We start from the raw sequence: 21,377 nt of genomic DNA on the forward strand, positions 1-21,377 counted from the left end.
CGCGGCTTTCCTTTATCGTTCCGGCCGTGATCGCCGTCACCCCGGCAACGCCCCCACCTCCTCCCCTCCTCCCGCCAGAGCTGCCGGCTCCGGGCTGACGCAGCGCACCCCGGGGGCTCCCCCTTCACAGGAAAGCCGCCGAATTCCCGTTAATTTACCTAGACCTGTCGCTCCGTTCCCACGCTGTTCCTCTCCGGGCAACTCCTCTCGGAAAAATGAAGGTTTGAGTCGGTTGAAAGCTGCTTAAATCTCACCCTGGCAACGCCAGGCACTCTTCCTCTAGGATAAGGTTACAGCCTTGGTGGACAAGGGAAGAGCAGCTGACATCATCTGCCTGGACTTGTGCAAAGCATCTGAAACTGTCCCACACAACATCCTTGAATCGACATGGATTTGATGTATGGATCATGCAGTGGATAAGGAATTGGCTGGATGGTTGCACTGAAGGAGTTGTGGTCAACGGCTTGATGTCCACTGACGAGTGGTGTGCCTCAGGGCTTGGTGTTTGGACCAGCACTGTTTAACTTCTTTGTCAGAGACATTGACACTGGGATCGAGGGCATCTGCAGCATGTTTGCAGATGGAAGTGGTGGGGGGACACGCCTGAGGGATGGCATCCAGCCAGAGGGACCTGGACAAGCTGAAGAAGTTCATCCATGTGAACCTCCTGAGGTTCAACAAGGCCAAGTGCAAGGTCCTGCCCCTGGGTCAGGGCAACCCCGTATCAGCACAGGCTGTGGGTGAAGGGATGGAGAGCAGCCCCGAGGAGAAAGACTTGGGATGCTAGTGAGGAAAAAGCTGGACATGAGCCAGCAAAGTGCGCTCACAGCCCAGAAGCCACCCGTGTGCTGGGCTCATCCCCAGCAGTGTGGGCAGCAGCTCGAGGGAGGGCATCCTGCCCCTCTGCTCTGCTCTGCTCTGGGGAGACCCCCCTGCAGTGCTGGGTCCAGCTCTGGGCTCCTCAGCACAGCACAGACATGGACCTGCTGGAGCGGGGCCAGAGGAGGCCACAGGAATGACCCGAGGGTGGAACCCCTCTGCTGGGAGCACAGGGGAGAGAGCTGGGGGTGTTCAGCCTGGGGCAGAGAAGGCTGCGGGGAGACCTTAGTGCAGCCCTTGAGTGCTTCAAGGGGCCTCTGAGAAAGCTGGGGAGGGGCTTTTGAGCAGGGGCTGTTGGGACAGGACAAGGGGTGGTGGGTGACACTGAAAGAGGGAGATTGAGACGAGAGAGAAGGGAGAAACTGTTTCTGCTGAGGGTGGGGAGACCCTGGCCCAGGTTGCCCCAAGAGGTGGGAGAAGCCCCATCCCTGGCAGCACTGGAGGTCAGGTTGGGTGTTGTGGCTCTGCTCAACCTGCTCTAGTTGCAGATGTCCCTGCTCCCTGCAGGGGGTTGGACTGGGTGAGCTTGGAAGGTCCCTCCCTTCCCACCCAAACCAGGCTGTGATTCGATGATTCCTTTTCACACTTTTTAATCCACCATTTCAAAAAAACAACTGACCTTCTTCTGTAGGTTGCCCTCTTGCCCTTCTGTAGTTGCGTCTTGAAGATCTTGCATAAATTTGGAAGCTAGAAAGACAAATTCCGGTGCTTACACACTCCCTGGCTCCAAGGGCTGGAGATGTGGTAAAACCTCAGCAGACAGGCAGTTCTAGGAGAAACCACCAGACCTGTCACATGGAAGAGCCACCATGCCTACTTTTTTCCTCTGAGATGACACACTTTTTACAGCATCTCCCTGTTGTCTTGTCCTTGATGGTCTTGGGAAACAGCAGTGACACCCAGGCGTTTGCTGAAACCTCCTTCCCACATTTCTCAATCTGTTTGCTCAGACACGGTGGGCCACCAGGTTTGTTAGCTGATCTTGGACATGATTACAGCATCTTGAGTGACTTGAGCTCAGTAAGAGGGATAAGCTGCCGCATGACCACCCTGGTGCCAGCTGATGGCTCCAGAAGTCAAAGCACATCTGCCCATAAATGGGTTGTCATTGTCCACTGAGAGCAACCCCAGAAACATCACCCCGCTGAATCCTGAGGACCATCTCATGCAGCTTTTGGCAGTGTGGGGCAGCTGCGGCCCCACCTGGGAGAGGACACAGCCCATTGCCCCATGCATGGGTGCTCTCACACCAGCATCATCCAGGCTGGGGAGGGCCTGGCAGGCAGCTTCTTCCTCCCCAAACCTGCCTGCATGCCTCTGTGAGGGGACATGGCCTGAGCTCGAGGATGTGGATGGCACCAACCCCAGGCTGTGCAATGGGTCCGGCACCCAGCCCTGACCCCTGCAGAGGGGCTGTACAGGGGGGACACCAAGGTGTCCCCAGTCCCCAGGGCTGGGCACCTCCACCAGCCACACACCCAGGCTGAAAGCACAGGTTCAGGTAAGGTCTGCTCAAAGAAAGGTCTTTATTGAGATGCTGGCTTGAACAGGAAACACTAGGGGCTGTACAGGTCTCAGAGGGACAGGGACATGGTCTCCCCTGAGCTGCTGGTGTACAGGAGAGATTTCCGGGCACTGCAGAGCTTTGTTTGCACCGAGATCAGAGCACGCCCCTGCCCTGTCACAACAGATGAGGGCAGAGCTGGGGGGCAGCACCTTGGGACAATAGAGGACCACAAGCTTTGGGATGTTCTGAGAACTAGGGGTGATTTTTAACTCCATCCCCCACATCGCCACCATCAGTAAAACACCTTTTCCAGGTAGGAGTTCAGGAAGATCCCCACAGGGTCCAGCTTCTCCCGGACGGAGCAGAATTTGGAGAAGGCTGGGTACATCTTCTCAAAGTCCTTCCGGGTACAGCTGTGGGCCTGCAGGAGAGAAAGTGTCTGAGGGGGGACTGCCCATCACTGAGGGACATGTTGCTGGCCCTGGACCTCTACCACAATATTCTGTGGGAAGCACCTGCAGAAGTGGTGGGACTTCCATCCCTTTATGTACGTGCCCAGCTTGGGTAGCAAAGGGGAGGACACCATCACTTTGAGGCACCCATCTCCCTCTGGGACCAGCCTGATGTGGGGACCCTTCTCTGACCCTCACTTGACTGCAAATCACCCCCTCCCATGAGGAGCCACAATGGAGAAGGGACCCCCTTCAGCAGACACTCTCCTTCCAGAGGAGCGGGGCTGTAGGTACCTTTGCCCAGTGTGGTCTCCCACCATGCTTCTTCATGATGCCCTCGTAGGTCAGCCAGTAGTTGAGGCGGGGGACGTTCTTCCCGTAGGGCCTGGGGGTGTCAGGCAAGGAGGGCATTAGCAGGGGGATTTGCACACCCAGGAAACCTCCCTGAGAAAATCCCACCTGGGGAGGACAACCCCAGGGACCCATCATGGGCTCTTTGACCAGCACCATGTGATGGAAAACCCTCTGGAAACCACCTTGTCACCTGCACTTGGCCAGTAGACCCTCATGTAGGACATTGTCAAGAAACAAGGGTGGGTGACCCTAGGGTGCTCCATGGCCACCCCATCCCTTCCGCCTTGGTGCCTACAAGGGTCTAAGTGGGGAGAGCAGGCAAATGTGCAGGTGCTTGTTCAACCGAGCTCTCCAGCGCCAGCCAAGAGCTGGTGTTGGTGTGTTTGAGCTGTGCCTTTGCTGAAGCCGTATCTCTGGGCACAGCTCCCAGTGCACCAGCAAACTGACATGGGGAGGAAGAGGAAGAGGAGGAGGAGGCGGTGGTGGAGTGGGGACATGGGTCACCTGTACATGATGATGTTCATGTAGCAGCTGTCTCGCTGGAAGCAGGGACTCAGCCAGATCTCATCCCCCCGAACAAAGCGCACCTCCACGGGGTAGTGAGCCACCATCTTGGGGTTGTTCTCCAAGGCAGCCTTCAGCTCCAGCAGAGCTTCCTTTGTCTTCTCACTGCCCAGGAGAAGACCCCAGCCCCAGTTAATGCCAGCATGGGCACAGCCAGTGCTTCTCAGGTTTGAACCCCCATCCTCACAGCTCCATCCCTGACTCTACGATAATTCTGCAAGTGGCTTGGCATGCCCCAGCACATTCCTCCCATTGTTTTGGGCTCACAAAGTCCCAGGACATAGAATCACAGAATCATTTTGGTTGGAAGAGGCCTTCAAGTTCATTGAGTCCAACCATTATCCCAGCACTGGCAGGTCCCCACTAACCCCTGTCCCTCAGCACCACCTCCACACGGCTGGGAAACCCCTCCAGGGATGGGGACTCCACCACTGCCCTGGGCAGCCTGGGACAGCCCTGCACAACCCCAACGGGCAACAAATGGTTCCTCAGGGACAACCTCAATGTCTCCTGGCACAACTTGAGCCTGTTTTCTGGATTTGGTACCCCAGGACTGGGATGCAGAAGGGTTCCCATGCTAAGCTTGCATGTAGGAATGGTGCCTTCTAGCCAGGTCCCTTTCTCCATGGCTTTGCTCCTCCTCCAGGAAGCCTCAGCTGGGGCAGAGCACAGACAGGGATATGGTCTGAGCACTGAGCCCAGCTGTGGGTGGTCAGGGAGTGTCTGCAGAGCTATTTACATGGGGATGGCCCAGTCTTGAACGTGCTGCTTGAAGCGACACTCGTAGTTGAAGATCTTGTAGCTGATGGCAATGTTCTCCACCCGGGAGCTGAAGAGGAGCCAGAAGAAGAAGCGGTTGATCCAGCACACCAAGCTGGGCACAAAGGTGCTGCAGGAGAGAGAGCAGGGAGTGAGACCTGACCCCAGGGATTTGCCAAGGGCAAGTTGTGAGCTGTGATGCCACAAGCCACAGCCTGGAGATGCTGGGCAGGGGAATGCCCTCTCAAAGGGCTGTAAGCAAAGCTGCAGCCCTGCTCCCCTGTCCCAGGGAGCTGGAGCCCATGGGGACCTGCAGCCCTGCCAGAAGCTCACCTGTGCTCACTCCACCTGATCTTTGACCTTGCACCCTTGCCCTCAGCTCCCTCCTCCTCTTGCTGCGAGCTAGAAAAGGGGTGCTCGGTCATCACCTTCCCTTCCCCTCAAGACCTCAGGGCCTCCCAGGCTCTGTTCAGGGCATCCTCTCACTGGGGGACCGAGTGCTACTAGGGAGAGCATGGAGTGGCAGAGTGCACCCCTTGGCAGAGTCCTAAGTGGCCACAGTCCCTGTTCTCCCTCTTCACGGAGTCCTGCTTCCCAGGACCTCCATGACCTGGCTTGATCTCCTCACTCCTGGTGCTCAGGACATGCCCGCAGCCAACAGCATCCTCCAAAAAGCTCTTCTGCTGCTGCAAACCCACATCTCTGTGCACACAAGAGGGCAGTGTAGCCCCAGACATCAATCCCAGCCCAAACCCGCTCCTTCTGCGCAGGAACTTGCTTGGAGGAGATAAGCATCTCCTTCTTCCCTAAGGATGGGGCTGCTCTGGGTCACTGTCCTCCCTTGCCACTGTCCCTGGGACTCCCAGTGAAGCATCAGAGGTTTCAATGTGGAGATGAAGAGATCAGATCTGGATGAGGTCAGTGCTGGGCAAAGCTCCCCAACCCCACTTGTCCCCAGCCATGGCTCAGAGGGTGCTCCTACCTGATCCAGAGCAGAAACTCCAGCAGATAGTAGCCAATGGCATAATCCCACAACCAGCTGGCAGAGGAAGAGGGGGGCTGCAAAGCCAAGCACAGGAAGATGATGGTCATTAGGGACAAGCAGGGTTTGCAGATTTTTTGCCAGCAGACACAAAGGTGGTAGCACCTGTCTGGACCAGGACCAAGCTGGGAGCAGGGGTTTGGAGAAGGGCACCCCAGGACCCCCCAGTCTGACACCTGTGATGAAACAGGGCCACAACCAGCCCCAGAAAGAACCCAGGCTTTGTCACGAGGATTCTGAGAGCTTAGATAGCCCTGGCTGCATCCGTGCCCTGGGACCCCAGACCATGAAGCATGGACAGAGTCCAGCCCAGTCCCACAACACTGTTTCCCTAATCAGCTCCCACCACCACCACCACTGCAAGCCCAGTCTAAAACGCCAGCTCTGGGAGGGCACACAGTTTTGTGCACAGGCCCTTCTTCCTTCCCTCATGGACCCCAGCGGGACCTGCCTTGTTGGTGGGATCCTGGTAGATGACACTGACGTTCTCACTGTGAGGGAACCACAGGAAGCGGAAGTATTGGGATCTCTTCAGGTGGTCATCGAGGTGATCGAGGACCTGCAACGACCAGAGAAATGGGGGCTGGTTGGTGACTGTCCCCTCACTGTGGAGCAGGGATCCTGGGAGCAGGGCTTGGAGCACCTCAGAGGACTCACAGAGGTCCAAGGTCGCAAAGGTCCAAGGAGTCTGTCTGCAGAGTCGTAGCAAACTTTGGAGTAGAGGGAGGTCAGTTCAGCCCAGCCAAGCACCAAGGGGCTAACGGAGACTGTGGACCCAACATCTGGGGAAGAGGACTGAGCATGCCCATCATCTCCTCTGTCTCGCCATGGCAGAGCCCCCCATCCTGCATATGCTGCTGGGGCTGCTTCTGGCACATGTCCAAGCTCAGACCCCACGTCCTCCTGCAACCACAACTCTGCAGCCCCCAAACTGCTCTATCAGGCATTCCCAGAGACAAGGCAGTGCCGCCTGGGCTGGAGGGACCCCCTCCAGCCATCAGCCATGCCGTGGGCTGTGATGGGGGCTACTGAAATCCACCTCCTGGTCCAGTATCAGGGATGCCCTCCCCAGCTTTCACACCCTGGCAGCAGAGACCTCTGTGGCTCTGGAGCCCTGAGACTGCAGGGGATGGAGCTGGGATGTGCTACATGGCCCCGTCCCAGGGATGTCCCCTGCTTCAAATGCAGAATTGCTGAATTATTCATAAAAAAGAGCTTTAAGAAAGGCAGCTGCCTTGACGAGCTGCCTGCCAGGAGCCGAGGACACTGAGGTACAAAGAGTCTGAGAAGGCAGGGGACAGGCAGGACCATGCAGATGGTGGGGCCCAAGGGGATGACCGCTGCCCCTGGACACACAGCCTGTTCCTGGAGCCACCGTGGTCCTGTGCCAGGGCTGCTTGGAGGAAACTCTGCTGCCTGACACAGCAGCACCAGCAAAAATGAGAAGACCCTTCAGCCCTCTTCCCTTCTCAGTACCATGCAAGGTACCTTCTCTGTGCATACAAGGGTCGGAGACCCTGTGGTCCTCCCTGCACATTGCTATTTTGGTCAGGCCAGCACCTCTCCCTCTTGCAAAGAGCCTTTCCAACAACGCCCAGATCCTCCTGCAGAGATCTCCCACAGCTCTGCAGACAGGCTTAAAAACCTGACAGATTTTCTTCAAGGAGTTTGATTGACCCAAGAGAAGGTGCAGTGACCCGTGGATATAACCCCAGGAAGGTCAGGGCAACCTGAGCCATGACACTGCTCCTTTCTGGCTGGTCATTTGAGTTATTTGTCTTAATGAGCTGTTAATCACTCTTCAGCACCGAGCATGTTGCTGTGACCCTGCCATGAGGTGAGGGTCTTTGTGGGGTCACACTGCCGTGGTCCCGTTAAAGCAGGGAGGATGGGAAGAATTAACGCCAAAGCTGTTGTCTTCATCATCACATCTGCAGCTCCCAGAAAGCCGCAAAATCTCTCTGAGATGTTCCCAAACCAGCCTATTTTGGGCCAGAGAAGTTCTTACGTAGGAAACAGCTCACAATTGTGCAAGTAGAGGCCAGGCAAAAGCTGCGACCCCACGTATTCATCAGTTCAGTCTAGGAACAAGCGCATCGAGGAGCTAAAACGAGCAGGGAAGCAAAAGACGCAGCTTTCCCAAGGTGATCCTGCCAACGTCTGTTTGTCTTCCAGCCGTGGCATTGTAGCGCAGAAGCGAATCGCTGGCGGCGGTGACCTTTTCAATGTGCGCTTTTGATTCTGGTGATATCAGCCTGGAGAACATAAGCCCACAACTTTGTAGGATAATTACAGCGCAGCGGGCAGGAGCTGAAGGCAGCGAGCAAGGAGGCTTCGGGAGTCCTTGGGGACATTGTCTGCTGGCTGAATGCCTGAGTCAGAGGCAGAGGTTGGGCAGTGGAAATCTTGTCGCTGTAACGTGGCCAATGCACACAGCGGAGATGACCCTGGAGCCCACAGAGACCCGGGGGATTTTGCTTGTCTTTGTTTCCCTCTCAGGAACCCAGAATAAATCCCTTTCCTTCATAAAGGCCGGATTAAAGCTGCTTGCTTTCTTGCTTGCAAACACCCTCGAGAGCTCCCTGAGCTGAGGGTCAGGCACCCACCTGACACAATGCAGGTTTGGTTGCTCCAGATGGTCACAAGGATGGGACAAGGGGCAGATGTGGCCAAGGTGCTATGGAGGACAAAGCCCAAGAAGTCACTAGCACATGTCCCATGGGTCCATCAGAGCAATGAAGGCAAGCAAGGGAGCACAGGGATCTCGTGTTTTGGGAGAGGAGGGGGATGCTCAGCCTCTCCCTTTGCCTGCAAGCTGCCTGCACCTGGCAGGGTCCTACCACATCGGCGGGCAGTGTCTGAGCCTGGTTGGAAGAGTCATTTCCATACGCTGGGGCCAAATCCAACATTTCTGGCCAAGAGGGACAAGGTCCAGCCCAGCAATGGGGACGGGGTTTAGGTACTGGGTGATCTTGGAGGAGTTGAGCTTGAAGGATCAATCCCAGATGCCTAGGGCATCCCCCAAAAGGTTCAGGCTTGGGTTAGGGTTCTGGTCAGGATTAGGGTACAGGTTAGAAGGTGGTAGGCTCAGACCAAATGAAACACTTTATCACCACCAGCTCACTAAGCTGTGAAAGTCTGCAGGTGGTTAAAGGTTTGCATAAGTTCAGAGGCAGATCAGAGACCTTCCTCGAAGAGAAACTCATCACCTTACAACCACCTCCAGCTCAGGAAGCCCAAAAGCTGCAAAGATCAGAGGACGAAGCATTGTATCTGAGTCTAATCCATCCTCATAAGCCTCCCAGCAGTTCTGGAGTGAGGAGAGGCAGACTCCATCCCTGACACCACCCAGAGATGCTCTTCCAGGTCTCTCTGGAGACCTCAGCTGTGCAATGAACTCTCATGGTCCCGTGCCTTGTTCCTGGCCATCATCAGCAGTGAGAGCAGCAGAGTTTATCCCGGTGACAAGGAGAATCACGAGGCCAGAAGAGAAAGCGTGCGGATCTTACATAACCACAAATCCAAGCCCAGCTCCTCTGACACATACATTATTTGCAATGTCTTAGATAACTCGGGCTTAAATATTTCACGCAACCTGCTCCCTCGCCATTATTCTCTTCCACCTCACTGAGCCCCTCAACTTGAAAAGCTGGAGATTTGGAAGCAGGCGAGGAGCAGCGACAACTGAGAATTGATAATGGCATTAATATTTATAGAGTGCATTCTTGTTTAACCCTCCTAACAGCCCCGAGGGATGGGGAGAGACGGGCTGAGCTGTGCGGGGGGTGTAGACTGGGCAGATGATGTTCAGCCTGGCTCAGAACATCCCTTGCTCAGCACAGCAGCGTTATCCTGCTCATGAGCTGATGAAAAGGCAGATTAGGAGGTGTAAAACACCACTCAAACCTGGCAATTTGGCCGAGGAAAAGCACTGAAGGATGCATTGAAGGTCTGAGCAGGGTGGGTAAGGACCAAGCTGTAAGGAGTTGGCAGATTCTCACATTTAAATGGATTTAAAGTGGGGAACTCCCTGCTGCAGGACACCAGGCAAGGAAACTCTGAAGCCATTAAACACAAACCCACCACCTCTGCAACTGGAGACACCACTAATGAACTCACTGCAGGCTGGAAAAATATCTTGGTGGGTGTTCCTTACCCCTCTGCCTTCCTTTCCTACCTCCCAGGAAAAATAAGAGCCTGCAGTACTCCAGCTCTCAATCGCTCTGATGCAGCTGCTCTTCAGAGGGTGACAGCAGCCAGGCAGACTCACTAATGCACTTGGGTGACGTGTATGGACCTTTCTGCCCACCTCCCGGTCAGCCCAGCCACCCACGGCACGGCACAAGGAGCACCGGGTTGCTTTGGATCAGGACTTGTGAAGAAGACGCTGCGAAAGTGCGTTAGATCCACATTCGTGGTGATGTTCGAGCCACCCCAACGGGGCGCTGAATAATTCAGTCCTTAAAAAATTAAGGGCAGCGTTTCTCAAAGCTTTATGGGGGCTGCAGCACTGATCAATCCTGCCACGAATTCTGCTGCTTTTGTCCAAAGACGATTTATTTTTCATGAGCCCGATTTAACGGAGGTTTGTGCTGCCATTAGCCAGAGCTGGAACAGGACCTGTGAGACCCAAACGAGACAACAGATGAGGATGCTGCTGGCGGGGCATCAGTGGAGATGTCAGACCTCGCAGGAGGACAGCAACGATCAGTGGTTGAAGCAGACACAAGCTCCCAGAGAGGTTCCATTCCACCACCACTGGTTTCTTTCTCCTAGTGTACTTCATGCCTCTGTTTCCCCATCTACAAATACAACTCCTCCCTGTGAGCCCACACAGCATTTAGAAGGCCACTGGGTGGTCCTTCAGCATGCAGATGGCATTCCTCTGTAGGCTTTAGCCTGTGCAATGCTGCAGCCTCCAGCTTCTGGTGTCAGAGACCTGGGATAAGCTGGATGATGGCTCAGCTCAAGGTCACGTCCTGGTACAGTGGCTGGGCCAGGCTGTCCCAGCTGTGGAGGGGCTGAACATCAGATGGAACAGGTCACTCCATCCAACTTCCCAGCACTGTGGGGGTGGGAGGGCTCCTGGGAAATGCATCCAGCAGTTGAAAGCAGTTTACATAATGGCAGAGACTGGGAAAAATGCTTTTGATGTGTTCCCAGGAGAAAGAATTCCTTCAAATCGCTCTGCAGAAATGCCCCCCTTCAAAAGGCTTTCTGAGGGAACCAGATCACACCCACCATTGGCCACAGAGCCACATGGAGACCCAAGCTTGTAAAGCCCAGGACATACACTCCCCCAAAAGAGGACATTTCATGTCTTTTTCAAGGGAAATCAGCCTGTCTCAGCCTTGTTCCTGGAGGGGATGGAAAGCTCAGCTGGAGGCGACAACTCTCCAGCACTGAGCATCTCTGTACCAGCATCCCAGGACACTGTCCCCAGTGCCTCAGTCTCATACTGAACAAGGACCTAAACTTCTCATCCTCCCCATGCCCAATCAAGTGCCCTTTCATGGGCTACGTGCAAGATGTTGTTTTCAGGAGGGACATGGACTTGAAGAGGGAACAACAGGGAGAGGACGGATGGTGGGACAGCAGAAGGACTTGCCAAGGAGGAGAGAGCATGTGAAGCCCTCAGAGCCATGCAAGACCCTGATCTATGAGACAGCAGGTCAGAAACCCTCCTCAGAAAGCCACCCCTCTTGAGGATGTCCCAGATAGGCCAATCATGAGCACCATGCACCTCCACCTTTGGCAAGATGGAGACAGAGAAGGCCAGTAGCAATGTGACAATGGGTTTAAAAGAAGTTTTCCACCACACGACCCAAATGCAGCTCCAGGGTGGGATCCTGATGAGGGATTTGTTCAGTCTGGCCCTTGAAATGCGTCACCCATCAAACTCCATCTTACCCCCAGCACAGTGTGTCCCAAGTTCAGCTCAAAAGAGTTAAACCCACTTTCACACTGGAAGATGGAGAACCTCTAACCCTGACCTCACACAGAAGGGACCAAGTTCTTATCAAGAGCACAAGATGCTCATGGGCTATTTTAAGTGGCCTATCTGTCGCTGGAAAAAGCACAGCTCTCCATCAGCCAAGCAGCAGAAGATGATGAGATGGGAGACGGCACCTCCTCGGAGAGCATGGGGCTCGTGGGAGCAGCTGTGCCCTGAGGGATGCTGCTCCTGTCCCCGGGGAGCCAGTCAGGCACTGCCTGCCTCTGGGGACACTACCTCAGTGCAGGGACAGTCTTCTCCCTGTTCTGACATCCAGGCAATGCATCAAGTTCATCACGCCAGCCCAGGATTTCCAGCGAGGGCAATTTTCTCCAGCTGGAACATTAAATCTGCATTAGGCTTAGTCACGTGTGCCTGGAATCACACACCTCCGCTGACCAGCCGGCGTCAGCGAGCACTGGGTTAAACAGAGCAGAGACGTTGGCTGATCCGTCTCATGGTGAATTTTCCCACGGAGAGGAGCGCTGATGCCTGCAGGCTCCGTCAGCATCTCTGACTTGATTATGAGTCGTTTAGACTGGAAGAGAACTTTAAGCTCCTCGAGTTGAACTGTTCCCCCAGCACTGCCAGGTCCCCACTAACCCCTGTCCCTCAGCACCACCTCCACACGGCTGGGAAACCCCTCCAGGGATGGGGGCTCCACCACTGCCCTGGGCAGCCTGGGACAGCCCTGCACAGCCCCAACGGGGAAGAAATGGTTCCTCAGGGACAACCTCAACCTCCCCTGGAACAGCTGGAGGCTGGTTCCTCTCATCCTGTTACTTGTTCCTGGGGAGAAGAGTCCAAACCCCACCTGGCTCCAACCTCCTGTCAGGGAGTTGTGGAGAGTGACCAGGTCTCCCTGAGCCTCCTTTTCTCCAAGCTGAACCCTTCCAGGTCCCTCAGCCGCTCCTCAGTGCACTTGTGCTCCAGACCCTGCACCAGCTTCATCACCCTTCTCTGGACACGCTCCAGCCCCTCCATGTCCTTCTGGGAGCAAGGGGCCAAAACTGATCTAAGTGCTGGACTCAGCTCTTGGCTTTGAATTTCATACAACCGCTCCGAACCCATCGACCCAGCTTGTCCAGATCCCTCTTCTCGCCTGCCTCAGGCCTGCTGGTGGCACGCAGCCAGCCTGAGCCCAGCCAAGAGATCTCTCCTGAGCAGGAGCCCTCTGCTCCTCTGGATCTCAGGTTTGCAATGTTCCCCATGCCAACGCAGCCTCTCCAAGCTGGGGATCGTGCCCAGGAGAGCAGGCAGCATTGCCCACCCTCCCACAGCAGCCTCCCATGGCACAGTGGTCCCACCTCCCCTGCCAGGACCCAGAGGATGTTCTCTGAAGGACGCAGCCGTGTCCTAGTTCAGGGTCGCTCTCTGTACCCCAGGGTGAGCACAGAAAGACTTTGGCAGGTTCCTGAAGACACCAGAAGCCATCAGCCTTCTCCTGCTGCCATGACTAACCCTGACGCTCATTTGAGACAGTAAAATCTGTACCAGTCTGGACCAGTTTGAAAAGAGGAGCCTGGGAACAGCTCAGAGGCAAGCATGGCAGGGATGAGAGAGGTGAGGTTTCATGTCACCTCCACACCCCTGAGCTGTCCTGGGCCATTTGTGGAGCTGAAAGTAGCTTGGAATGGACACAACAGCTCCCAGAGGTGGTGTCTTGTGGTTCTCAAAATCCACCACGAATAATAATATAGGAAACAACTTTCATCTCCGTGTTTTTCCCTGCAGGTCTCCCTCCCTGGCCAGCTCCCCCAGGCTGGATGCAGAGGGGTGGCTGCAGAGGGTCCTGGTGCGAGGGGCAGAGATCCCACCTGCTTTTTTGTGAGGACTAAGAACTCACGGCAGACCCATAGCACCCAGCTGGGCTTCCCTACCCAGCCTCCTCCCAGATTTTGTGGTCAGCAAAGCTGGCATTGATGAATACCTCTTCTCCCACCCCACTACCTGCACCTATCTGGTTCCAGAAGATGCTGTTCCCACCCATGGGAAGTTAAAGTGCCATTTTCTAAGAAACACAGACGTTCCCTCCTCTTCCTTGTCACCCTGGAGATGTTTCCGGCTTAAAGGCCACCATGAAGCACTCCATGATGGAGTCCCACAAGAAACGTGACCTACACACACACGTGTGGGATTTTCTACCAGAGCACAAACACTTCCCAGTCTCCTTCCCACCACGTCACCTCACCAAGACCTTTGCTTATCCCCAAGAAGGCTTCAGAAGCATCACCCATGTCGTACCTCTGTGAGGGTGGAAGGGAAGACCACCTCATGCAGGTGGAACTGAGGCACACACTGGAAGGTGACTGTGAGCACAACGCCCAGGCAGCCGAGGTGCAGGCGAGCAGCCTGGAAGATGTCTGTGTTGATGGACTCGGAGCACTCCAGGATGTCCCCCGAGGCTGTCAGCAGCGTGAGAGCTACAACCTGTCGAGAAGGGAGCAACGCTTCAGTGAGCGTTCAGAGTGTCCCATCTCCATGCCAGGACCCTGCATCCACCCCAAAACTTAGGGCTGGTGGGTAAGCAGGGAGACCCGTGTACCACAACCATCATCACAGGGTTGCTTTCTGCGGAGCTTGGCTCCACCAGCTCCTCTCCTGCCACTTTTGATGTAGTGACATTAAAGGATCCTTCTCTCTCAGGAGGATGCTGAGAAAAGCTGCCAAATAAAGAAGTAAAACTCCCCAAAATTACTTCACTTCTCCATAACCATTGGTGGAATTGCCAGGCAGGATCTGAGTTTGGAGTGGAGGATTTTCATAAGGGTCTAGTGAAAAGTAGACGCGGGCCCTGCAGAGATTTGGGGTTGGGGTCTCCAGTTGAAGAATTTTCTTCCCGCTGGGTACAGAGTTTATTCATCAGATTATAAGACCATGCATCAGAAGGGCAGAGAAGTTTTGAGCTGGATTGCTTTAGAGGTCAGATGAGGAGGTCCCACTGCACAGGGAGGACCTGGAGGTCCTCCAGAGCAGCTCCATCCCAAGGCACAGGACCCCTCCTGCTTGCAGTGTGCTCCTTCCTTACCCCAAGACTTGGCTTCCACCCAAACTGGGTGATGGAACATCTCTCCTGAAGCCCTCAAGATGCTGACATTGGTGCATCTACACACTCCTGCCTTGTGTCTCACCTGGGTGGGGAGGATGCCATGCTTGATCCCGGTGTTGTGTGTCCCCGTCCCGATCACACCAGCTGCTGAAACCTCAGAAACAGCTCCTAAGCTAGAGGCAGAAGAATGGGCTGGGTGAGGACCTCAGTGCATGGGGCACAGCCCACTGTGCTGTGTGTTACACAGTGTGCAGACCCTTCACGGAGATCCTCGGGACATGCCCTGCTGCCTCAGCGAGCAGGGTTTTCCACCCTTCAGGGTCTGTTGGACATGTCTTCATGGGACCGCTCTGTCAGTATGCTGCTCTAGTCCATGGGGAGGAAGAGGCAGCTGGTGAGCACAGGTCATCATGGTCAGCTCGGCTGTGTCTATCTCACAAATCCCCATCTGTCCCCTGGGACTCATTGGGGTGGAGACATCCCTCCCATACACATTCAGAGCAAGGGGTGAGGAACCTGCTTTTACCCAAGAAATATCCCTGTGGAGCAGAGCTGTAGCAGCATCCGTAAACATAAAGTCTGCAGACCAAGGTCCATCTCTCCAACCATGGCCACGGTGGGCACATGGGGACAGTAGAAGGTTAAAACTGTTCCTGCCATTTCCCCCAAATACTCCTCCAGAGAGCAGGGACCTCCTGAACCAGACATGGCTTCTATGACCATTGGAACCCTCAGTGGATTCCTCCTCCATGAAGGAGCCCTGCTCACCCCACCTGCACCGTTGGCCACCTGCTGAGGTGGGGCTTATTTCTCTGACCCCTCAGCCCAGCCCTGGCCAGGGCTCTGACAAACTCCTGTTATTAAAGAGCAATTTCTTCCCTGAGATCAGCAAATCAAAAGAGATTGAGCGTGAGAACCACACGTGTTGGAGGCAGAGGGTTCAGCTGTGATCTGCTTGAAGGCCAGATTGCCCTGGACTCCCAGCCCATCCTTTCCACCATCTCTTCCGGGGCCAGCAGACTTCCCAACGCAGTGACAGGGAAAGGACCAGGCTGCTGGGTGCAGTGAGAATAGTGGGCTTGGCGTGGGGATAAAGGGTCCCCTCGTCCAGCCTCCTGCCCCAAGGCAGGATTAGCTACTCCATCATGGACCTGTGGTCTGCAGGACCTTGGTGGAAGATCCTGAAGTAAACACCTCTGTTCTGCAGTAAAAGCTCTTCAAATGTCCCTGTTTCGTCGCATCCTGGCACTTGATCTGAGACAAAGATGGACACCTGGAGGACACCCAGGGATGACCCCATGCACACGTCTGACTCACTTGGCCAGGGCCAACCCATGCTTGCTTAGCTTGATGTTCAGATCCGAGAGGAAAATCCCACCTTCCACCGTCACTTGCTGCTTCTCCTTGTCCACCTGAAAAGAATGGGATGGAAGGGGAGAGAGGAAGGTCACATGGCTCAGACAAGAAAGACCCTATGGAAAACACCTCTTACCAGTGCAGCTGATAACGTCTATAAAAGAGAGCCATGAACCACAAGGGACTTGCTTCATCCTGAGCTGTCAACTCACTCAGACCTTCACCCAACACAAATCTCGTCCAACCCAGTGGTGCCACTTGTTCCTGCCTATGGTCCAGACCTCGCTCAGCCTCTAGGTCCCCCCAGTCTCAGGGGTGTGTAACCTCTCCCAGAACTTCTCCCAGCTCTTGTTGGTCAATGCAAGGCTCCCCACCCCAATGGGGGGTCAGGAGGCTCCACAGAGGGATCTGCACAGGCTGGATGAATGGGCCAAGGAAAATGGGCTGAGGTTCAACAAGGCCAAGGACCAGGTCCTGCCCTTGGGTCACAATGACCCCCTGCAATGCTCCAGGATGGGGGGAAAGCAGCTGAAAACTGCCTGGGGAAAAGACCTGGGGGTGTTGGTGACAGCAGCTGGAGAGGAGCCAGCAGTGTGCCCAGGTGGCCAAGAAGGCCAATGGCATCCTGGCTGGTACCAGCACTGGTGTGGCCAGCACGACCCGGGCAGGGGAGGCCACACCTCGAATGCTGGGCTCAGTTTGGGCCCCTCACTCCCAGAAGGACATTGAGGGGCTGGAGCGTGTCCAGAGAAGGGCAACGGAGCTGGTGCAGGGTCTGGAGCACAAGTGCACTGAGGAACAGCTGAGGGACCTGGGGGGTTGATCCTGGAGAAAAGGAGGCTCAGGGGAGACCTTCTGGCTCTGCACAACTCCCTGACAGGAGATTGGAGCCTGGGGTTCAGTCTCTTCTCCCCAGGATCAAGTGACAGGACGGGAGGAACCAGCCTTCAGTTGTTCCAGGGGAGGTTGAGGTTGTCCCTGAGGAACCATTTCTTGCCCGTTGGGGTTGTGCAGGGCTGTCCCAGGCTGCCCAGGGCAGTGCATCAAGCAAGATGCAAAGGGTTGATCCTGCTGGGTACCTCCTCCCCACACAGCAGACCATGGTGTGATGAGGACAATGTGCCAAGGTTAAGCCCTGACTGAACGCACATTGAGAAGACCTCACCTCTTCGCATTTTTATGCAGATGCTTCTAATAAATGCACAAGGGATGCTTTTACACTGGGAAAATGTGCATTTCCGAGTCCTTCAGGGTCTGTCTAGGGAAAACTCCTGTCTATGAGGAGAGGAAGCCTCTCCCATCCTTTCACCTCCCACCCATGGTATGGCAATGCTGCATGAACAGGTGTGCCACCACATTCCAGGGCCACCATGCCACCTCCTAGAAGCCGGTCTCACCTTGAGGACCCTGTTCATCTTCCCCATCTGAATCATGAAGTCATCGGTGCAGGCAATGTCCGAAGGAGAGTGACCACCCCCCACCATCTTCACCCGCTTGTTCCGCTGCCTGGCCATATCCAGGATCTGCAGAGACAACAGGCGGCCCTGAGCATCCAACATCTCCCTCAAAGCCGTGTGCTAAGGGCAGTGCTAGAGGCTCTGTGTGACATCCCAAGCTAAAATCTCACCCATGGCTGACATCCATTTACTTGGACAACTCAGCATCTGGGGTTAAAACAGCTCCTGGAGCCCAGATGCCTCCTAAGACAGACAGCCTTTAGTGTCATCCTTGGAGGTTGGACTAGGTGATCTTCAAAGGATCCTTTCAACCCAAACCATTCTGTAGTTCTATGATCCCAAAACGCCCACCTGAGACACCATGGGTGACAGAAGCATCTCTGCGGGTGACAAAAATGATGCAGGACTCCCACCCCTCAGCATGGCACCCCAGAAGGACGCTAGATGCTGATGCACAAGGAACAGAGTCCAACTGGGGCCAGACGTGCTGGTTTTCTGCATTTTTTAGGTGTTGGACACGTCTGCTGGAGAACACATGAAGTTCAGTAGGATGGACCATCTCCTGGGGCAAAGGGAAGGACTCATGCTGTGACCTCTGACTGAACATGATGGAGCATCACATCCTGGCCTTTCCTCCTCTTCATTTCTAAAAGGTTGTCTCCTGGAAGCACCCTCCTTACCTCCCGGATCTCCTCCACTGAGGTAGGCTGGAAGTACAGCTCTGGTGAGGAGCCGTAGGTCTTGGCCCAGTTCTGGAACTTGACTCCTCCTTGGCCGTGAACCTAGACGAAAAATGACAAGAGCTAAAGCAGAAGAAAGCAAGTGCCTCCCCTGCTTTCCCACACAGCCCATGCTTCATCTGCCAAGACCACAGTACAGAGCCAGGTTTCCAAAAGGATTAATAAATGGACATGGAGGTTCATCTCAACCTCTTGAGACCATAGAGCAGAAATGTCTCCACGGGAGCAAGTGAGCCCAGGCTCCCTTTGCAGTCAGTGGGAGAAGAGGACCCCCTGAGCTGTTTGAGATCCCTTGAGTGCAGCCCATCCCTTCCTTCTGCAGCATGCTGGGGTCCTCTTGGTTTGCACACCCTCTCCTGCTCTGGTCTCCTCTCAGACCTGGTCTCAGCACCCACACCTACCTACGTGGGCATAGCTGAATGTTCCAGGGTCCCCAGATGGCCTCACCATGAGGAGATGGTTGGGACCTCCCTCCAACCTCAGCCATTCACCTGAGACACGAACCCTGGGCCTGGCGTGAAGAGGTGCAGCCAAAAGCCCCAGCACCATCCCATCTCCAGGTGGGACCTAACCCAAGGCAGGTCATCCCCAGGGTGGTTTGGATGGGTCCTGAGTGGTGGGGGGTTTGGGGGGAGGGCAGTTCCTCCATGGCCCTGACCAGCCCAGATGAGTCTTGGGCAAGGAAGGCTATGGCATGAGGTCGGGCACCAAGCCCCAGAGCAGATGATGAATCCCCGTAGTCCAAGGTGTAGTCCTGCCAACACAACATGGGTCCCACCTTGGCTGCAGGGAACGATTTATTCCCTTGCCACCTCCTGCAGTCTCCTTCTTTCCCTTCCTTCCAGCCTCCTCTATCAGCAAACCCTCCACCTTCCACCTTTACCCCCTCAGCCCCCAGCTCATTTCCCTTCTCCTTGTCTCCACAATGGATTCATAAAACTTTCAGACCCCCAAAACTAGAGAAACTTCTCCAGGGCTGCAGAAGGGGCTCTCCCAGGGGCAGCATCATACCCTCACCCCGCCACCCTCTTCTCCCACCACCCAACCCCACCCCAGGCTGCTTTTAGGAGCTGGGCAGGGCAGGGACAATGGATGGCCCATCAAAGGTGCCACCGCCTGGAGCCAGGGCCATCAGGAAGCTATTGCAGATAGTCCGGAGAGCAGCAAGGAGCCCTCAGGGTGAGAGGGAGGCGGGGCTGGGGTCGCCCCACAGAATCCCACACACAAGTTAAAACCCGGAGCTGGTCTGTGAGCCAGGGTACAAAGAGAGAAAGACAGGAAAAATGGGGAGAAAACCCACAAAAAGGGCAAAAGGGTGGAAACTGAACACCCACGGGTTAGAAAACCCTCCTGGTCAGTGGCCTGAGCCTGCCCAGAGTTACCCAGGGGATCTCCTGGCTTTGCTGAGACGCCTTTCCCACCTCTCATCACGGTGATGGTGGTTGTTAAATCCATATCAAAGGTGGCAATAAAACGATATGGCCACGGCGTGTGGCTCCACGCTGCCTGGACCACCCTTCCCAAGCCAACACCAGAGAAATTCCTCTCCCAGCTGCCCAGGCTTTTTCTTACCATCCTGTTGGCCTCTCCTTGAGATGCTGCTGGAGCGAGTGGGACTCTGGGGACGAGGGGTGATCCTGGCTGGTCCAAGGCTGGTGGAGCTTGTTCCTGCCCTGTGGGTCAACGAGGAGCTTCTCTGGGGGCTGGAAGGATAATGAATAACAGCCCTGCCCTTGGGATGAGCCTGGTTCCCGGGGGGAGGAGAGGGGCTGAGCCCTTCCCTCCTGGCTGGTAGAGCAGGATCCCGCCACGAGTTTGAACCCGGGATCCCAAGGATGCTGCAAGCTCCAAGGGCCTGGGGGAGAAGCTGCTTCCCTTTTGAGAGTCCTCACCCTGCAGAGGTTCCCCTGAACCTGCAGCCTTTGTACTGCGCAAGCTGGGATGGGGGAGCAGGGAAAAGGGTCTGGCAGGTTTGGAGGAGCAAGTGATGCCACAGCCTCACTGTATCGCATCATCACTTGCAAAACAGGCGCTGGGGGGGGCTTTGCTCCCTCGAAGGGGGTGCTCCAGCCTTGCACCCCCAAACTCTCTCCACCATCCCACCGGGAGCAGAGCAGGGGGCAGGATCCAGCCATGGGGGCTCCTCTGAAGGACGGGTGAGGAGCAGTGATTTGCAGCTCTGCTGCGCTCTGTGGCTGCGCTTTGTTGATAAGCGAACCCTCGGCCGTCCCTCATTAAGGAGGGGATGATAAGGAGTTTTCTGAGCCAGCTGAGTCCACAAGGTGACCTCTGGGAGTGCAGAGCAGGCAGGGGATGGCAGGATGCTCACCCAACCTTTGTGGGTACCATCATGAACCAGGGGGTAAAATTGCTTCTTCATCACTGAGCAGGAGCTGTGCAGGATCTCAGAGCAGCTTTTTCCAAGGGTCTTCACATCTACCTTCAAAACTCCTTGACCTCCTGACCACCCTGACCCGCTGCTGATGTTTTCCTGGCTGCAAAGCAGCAAATTAATGAATAACCTGTCACAACTTGGAGCCCATCTAGACACTAGCAATTGGGGTCAGAGCCCTCCACAACTGCTCAGCTCCCAGCTCTGGGGCCAAGAGATGTGCAAAGGTCATAAAAACCTCCAAAAGAACCCCCTCATGGGGTTATTCATTAACAGTGAGAGGGTTGCAAGCAGGGAGGGAGGCAGCTCCCCACAGCCTGGGTCTCCAGGGTCCATCTAGGAGGGATGTTACAGCTCAGCTAATGGCAGCTGGGAAGGGTTCGATTAAAGAAAAAGCTGGGGAAAGTAAAATAAAAGGAGCCTTTTGCTAAATGTTGAAGCTCTTTGTGAATTTTTTGGTGGGATGGAAGATGCCCCAGCACACCATGGTGGCTCTCCTGCAGGGATCCAGGCAGCAGAGCTTGGCCGGAGCTCTCCTGCAGCTCCTGAGGGACACATCCAGCCCAGGGAAGGGTCCAATCCCCCAGGTTCACCCTCGGGTTGGGTTTGCAGAGCTGAAGACCCTTGGGCATGGCCAGCTCTCAGCTGCTGGGGCCTCCCTAGGGTTGTCTGAAGGAGCTGGGAGAGACCCCTCCCCACACCCTCACTGGCACCTCCGCAGCTGCTGAGCTGCTTCCCAGCCTAGGCAGGAACACAGAGATGGGATTTGCCCCAAAACTGGGCTTGTGGCTGGGGGCCTCCCCCCCCCCCCCCCCCCCCCCCCCAAACCGG

At 55.5% G+C, this 21,377-nt stretch overlaps 1 protein-coding gene across 1 annotated transcript in view; it reads right to left on the bottom strand.

Annotated features, from left to right (window-relative positions):
- Positions 1–2,678: 2,678 nt before the first annotated feature.
- LOC104500017 (L-gulonolactone oxidase-like) overlaps positions 2,679–21,377 on the bottom strand; it is a 23,122-nt gene continuing 4,423 nt past the window's right edge. The window contains exons 5-15 of the mRNA XM_010143605.1: positions 18,095–18,196; positions 17,355–17,480; positions 15,919–16,013; positions 14,684–14,774; positions 13,797–13,982; positions 6,009–6,116; positions 5,498–5,574; positions 4,496–4,645; positions 3,697–3,861; positions 3,133–3,223; positions 2,679–2,807 (exon numbers count right to left, since the gene is read on the bottom strand). Coding sequence (XP_010141907.1) covers positions 2,679–2,807; positions 3,133–3,223; positions 3,697–3,861; positions 4,496–4,645; positions 5,498–5,574; positions 6,009–6,116; positions 13,797–13,982; positions 14,684–14,774; positions 15,919–16,013; positions 17,355–17,480; positions 18,095–18,196 — 1,320 coding nt within the window. The remainder of the gene's footprint in view (positions 2,808–3,132; positions 3,224–3,696; positions 3,862–4,495; positions 4,646–5,497; positions 5,575–6,008; positions 6,117–13,796; positions 13,983–14,683; positions 14,775–15,918; positions 16,014–17,354; positions 17,481–18,094; positions 18,197–21,377) is intronic.

This window comes from Buceros rhinoceros, unplaced genomic scaffold, assembly GCF_000710305.1.
Source record: "Buceros rhinoceros silvestris isolate BGI_N320 unplaced genomic scaffold, ASM71030v1 scaffold6969, whole genome shotgun sequence".
Classification (NCBI taxonomy): Eukaryota; Metazoa; Chordata; class Aves; order Bucerotiformes; family Bucerotidae; genus Buceros; species Buceros rhinoceros.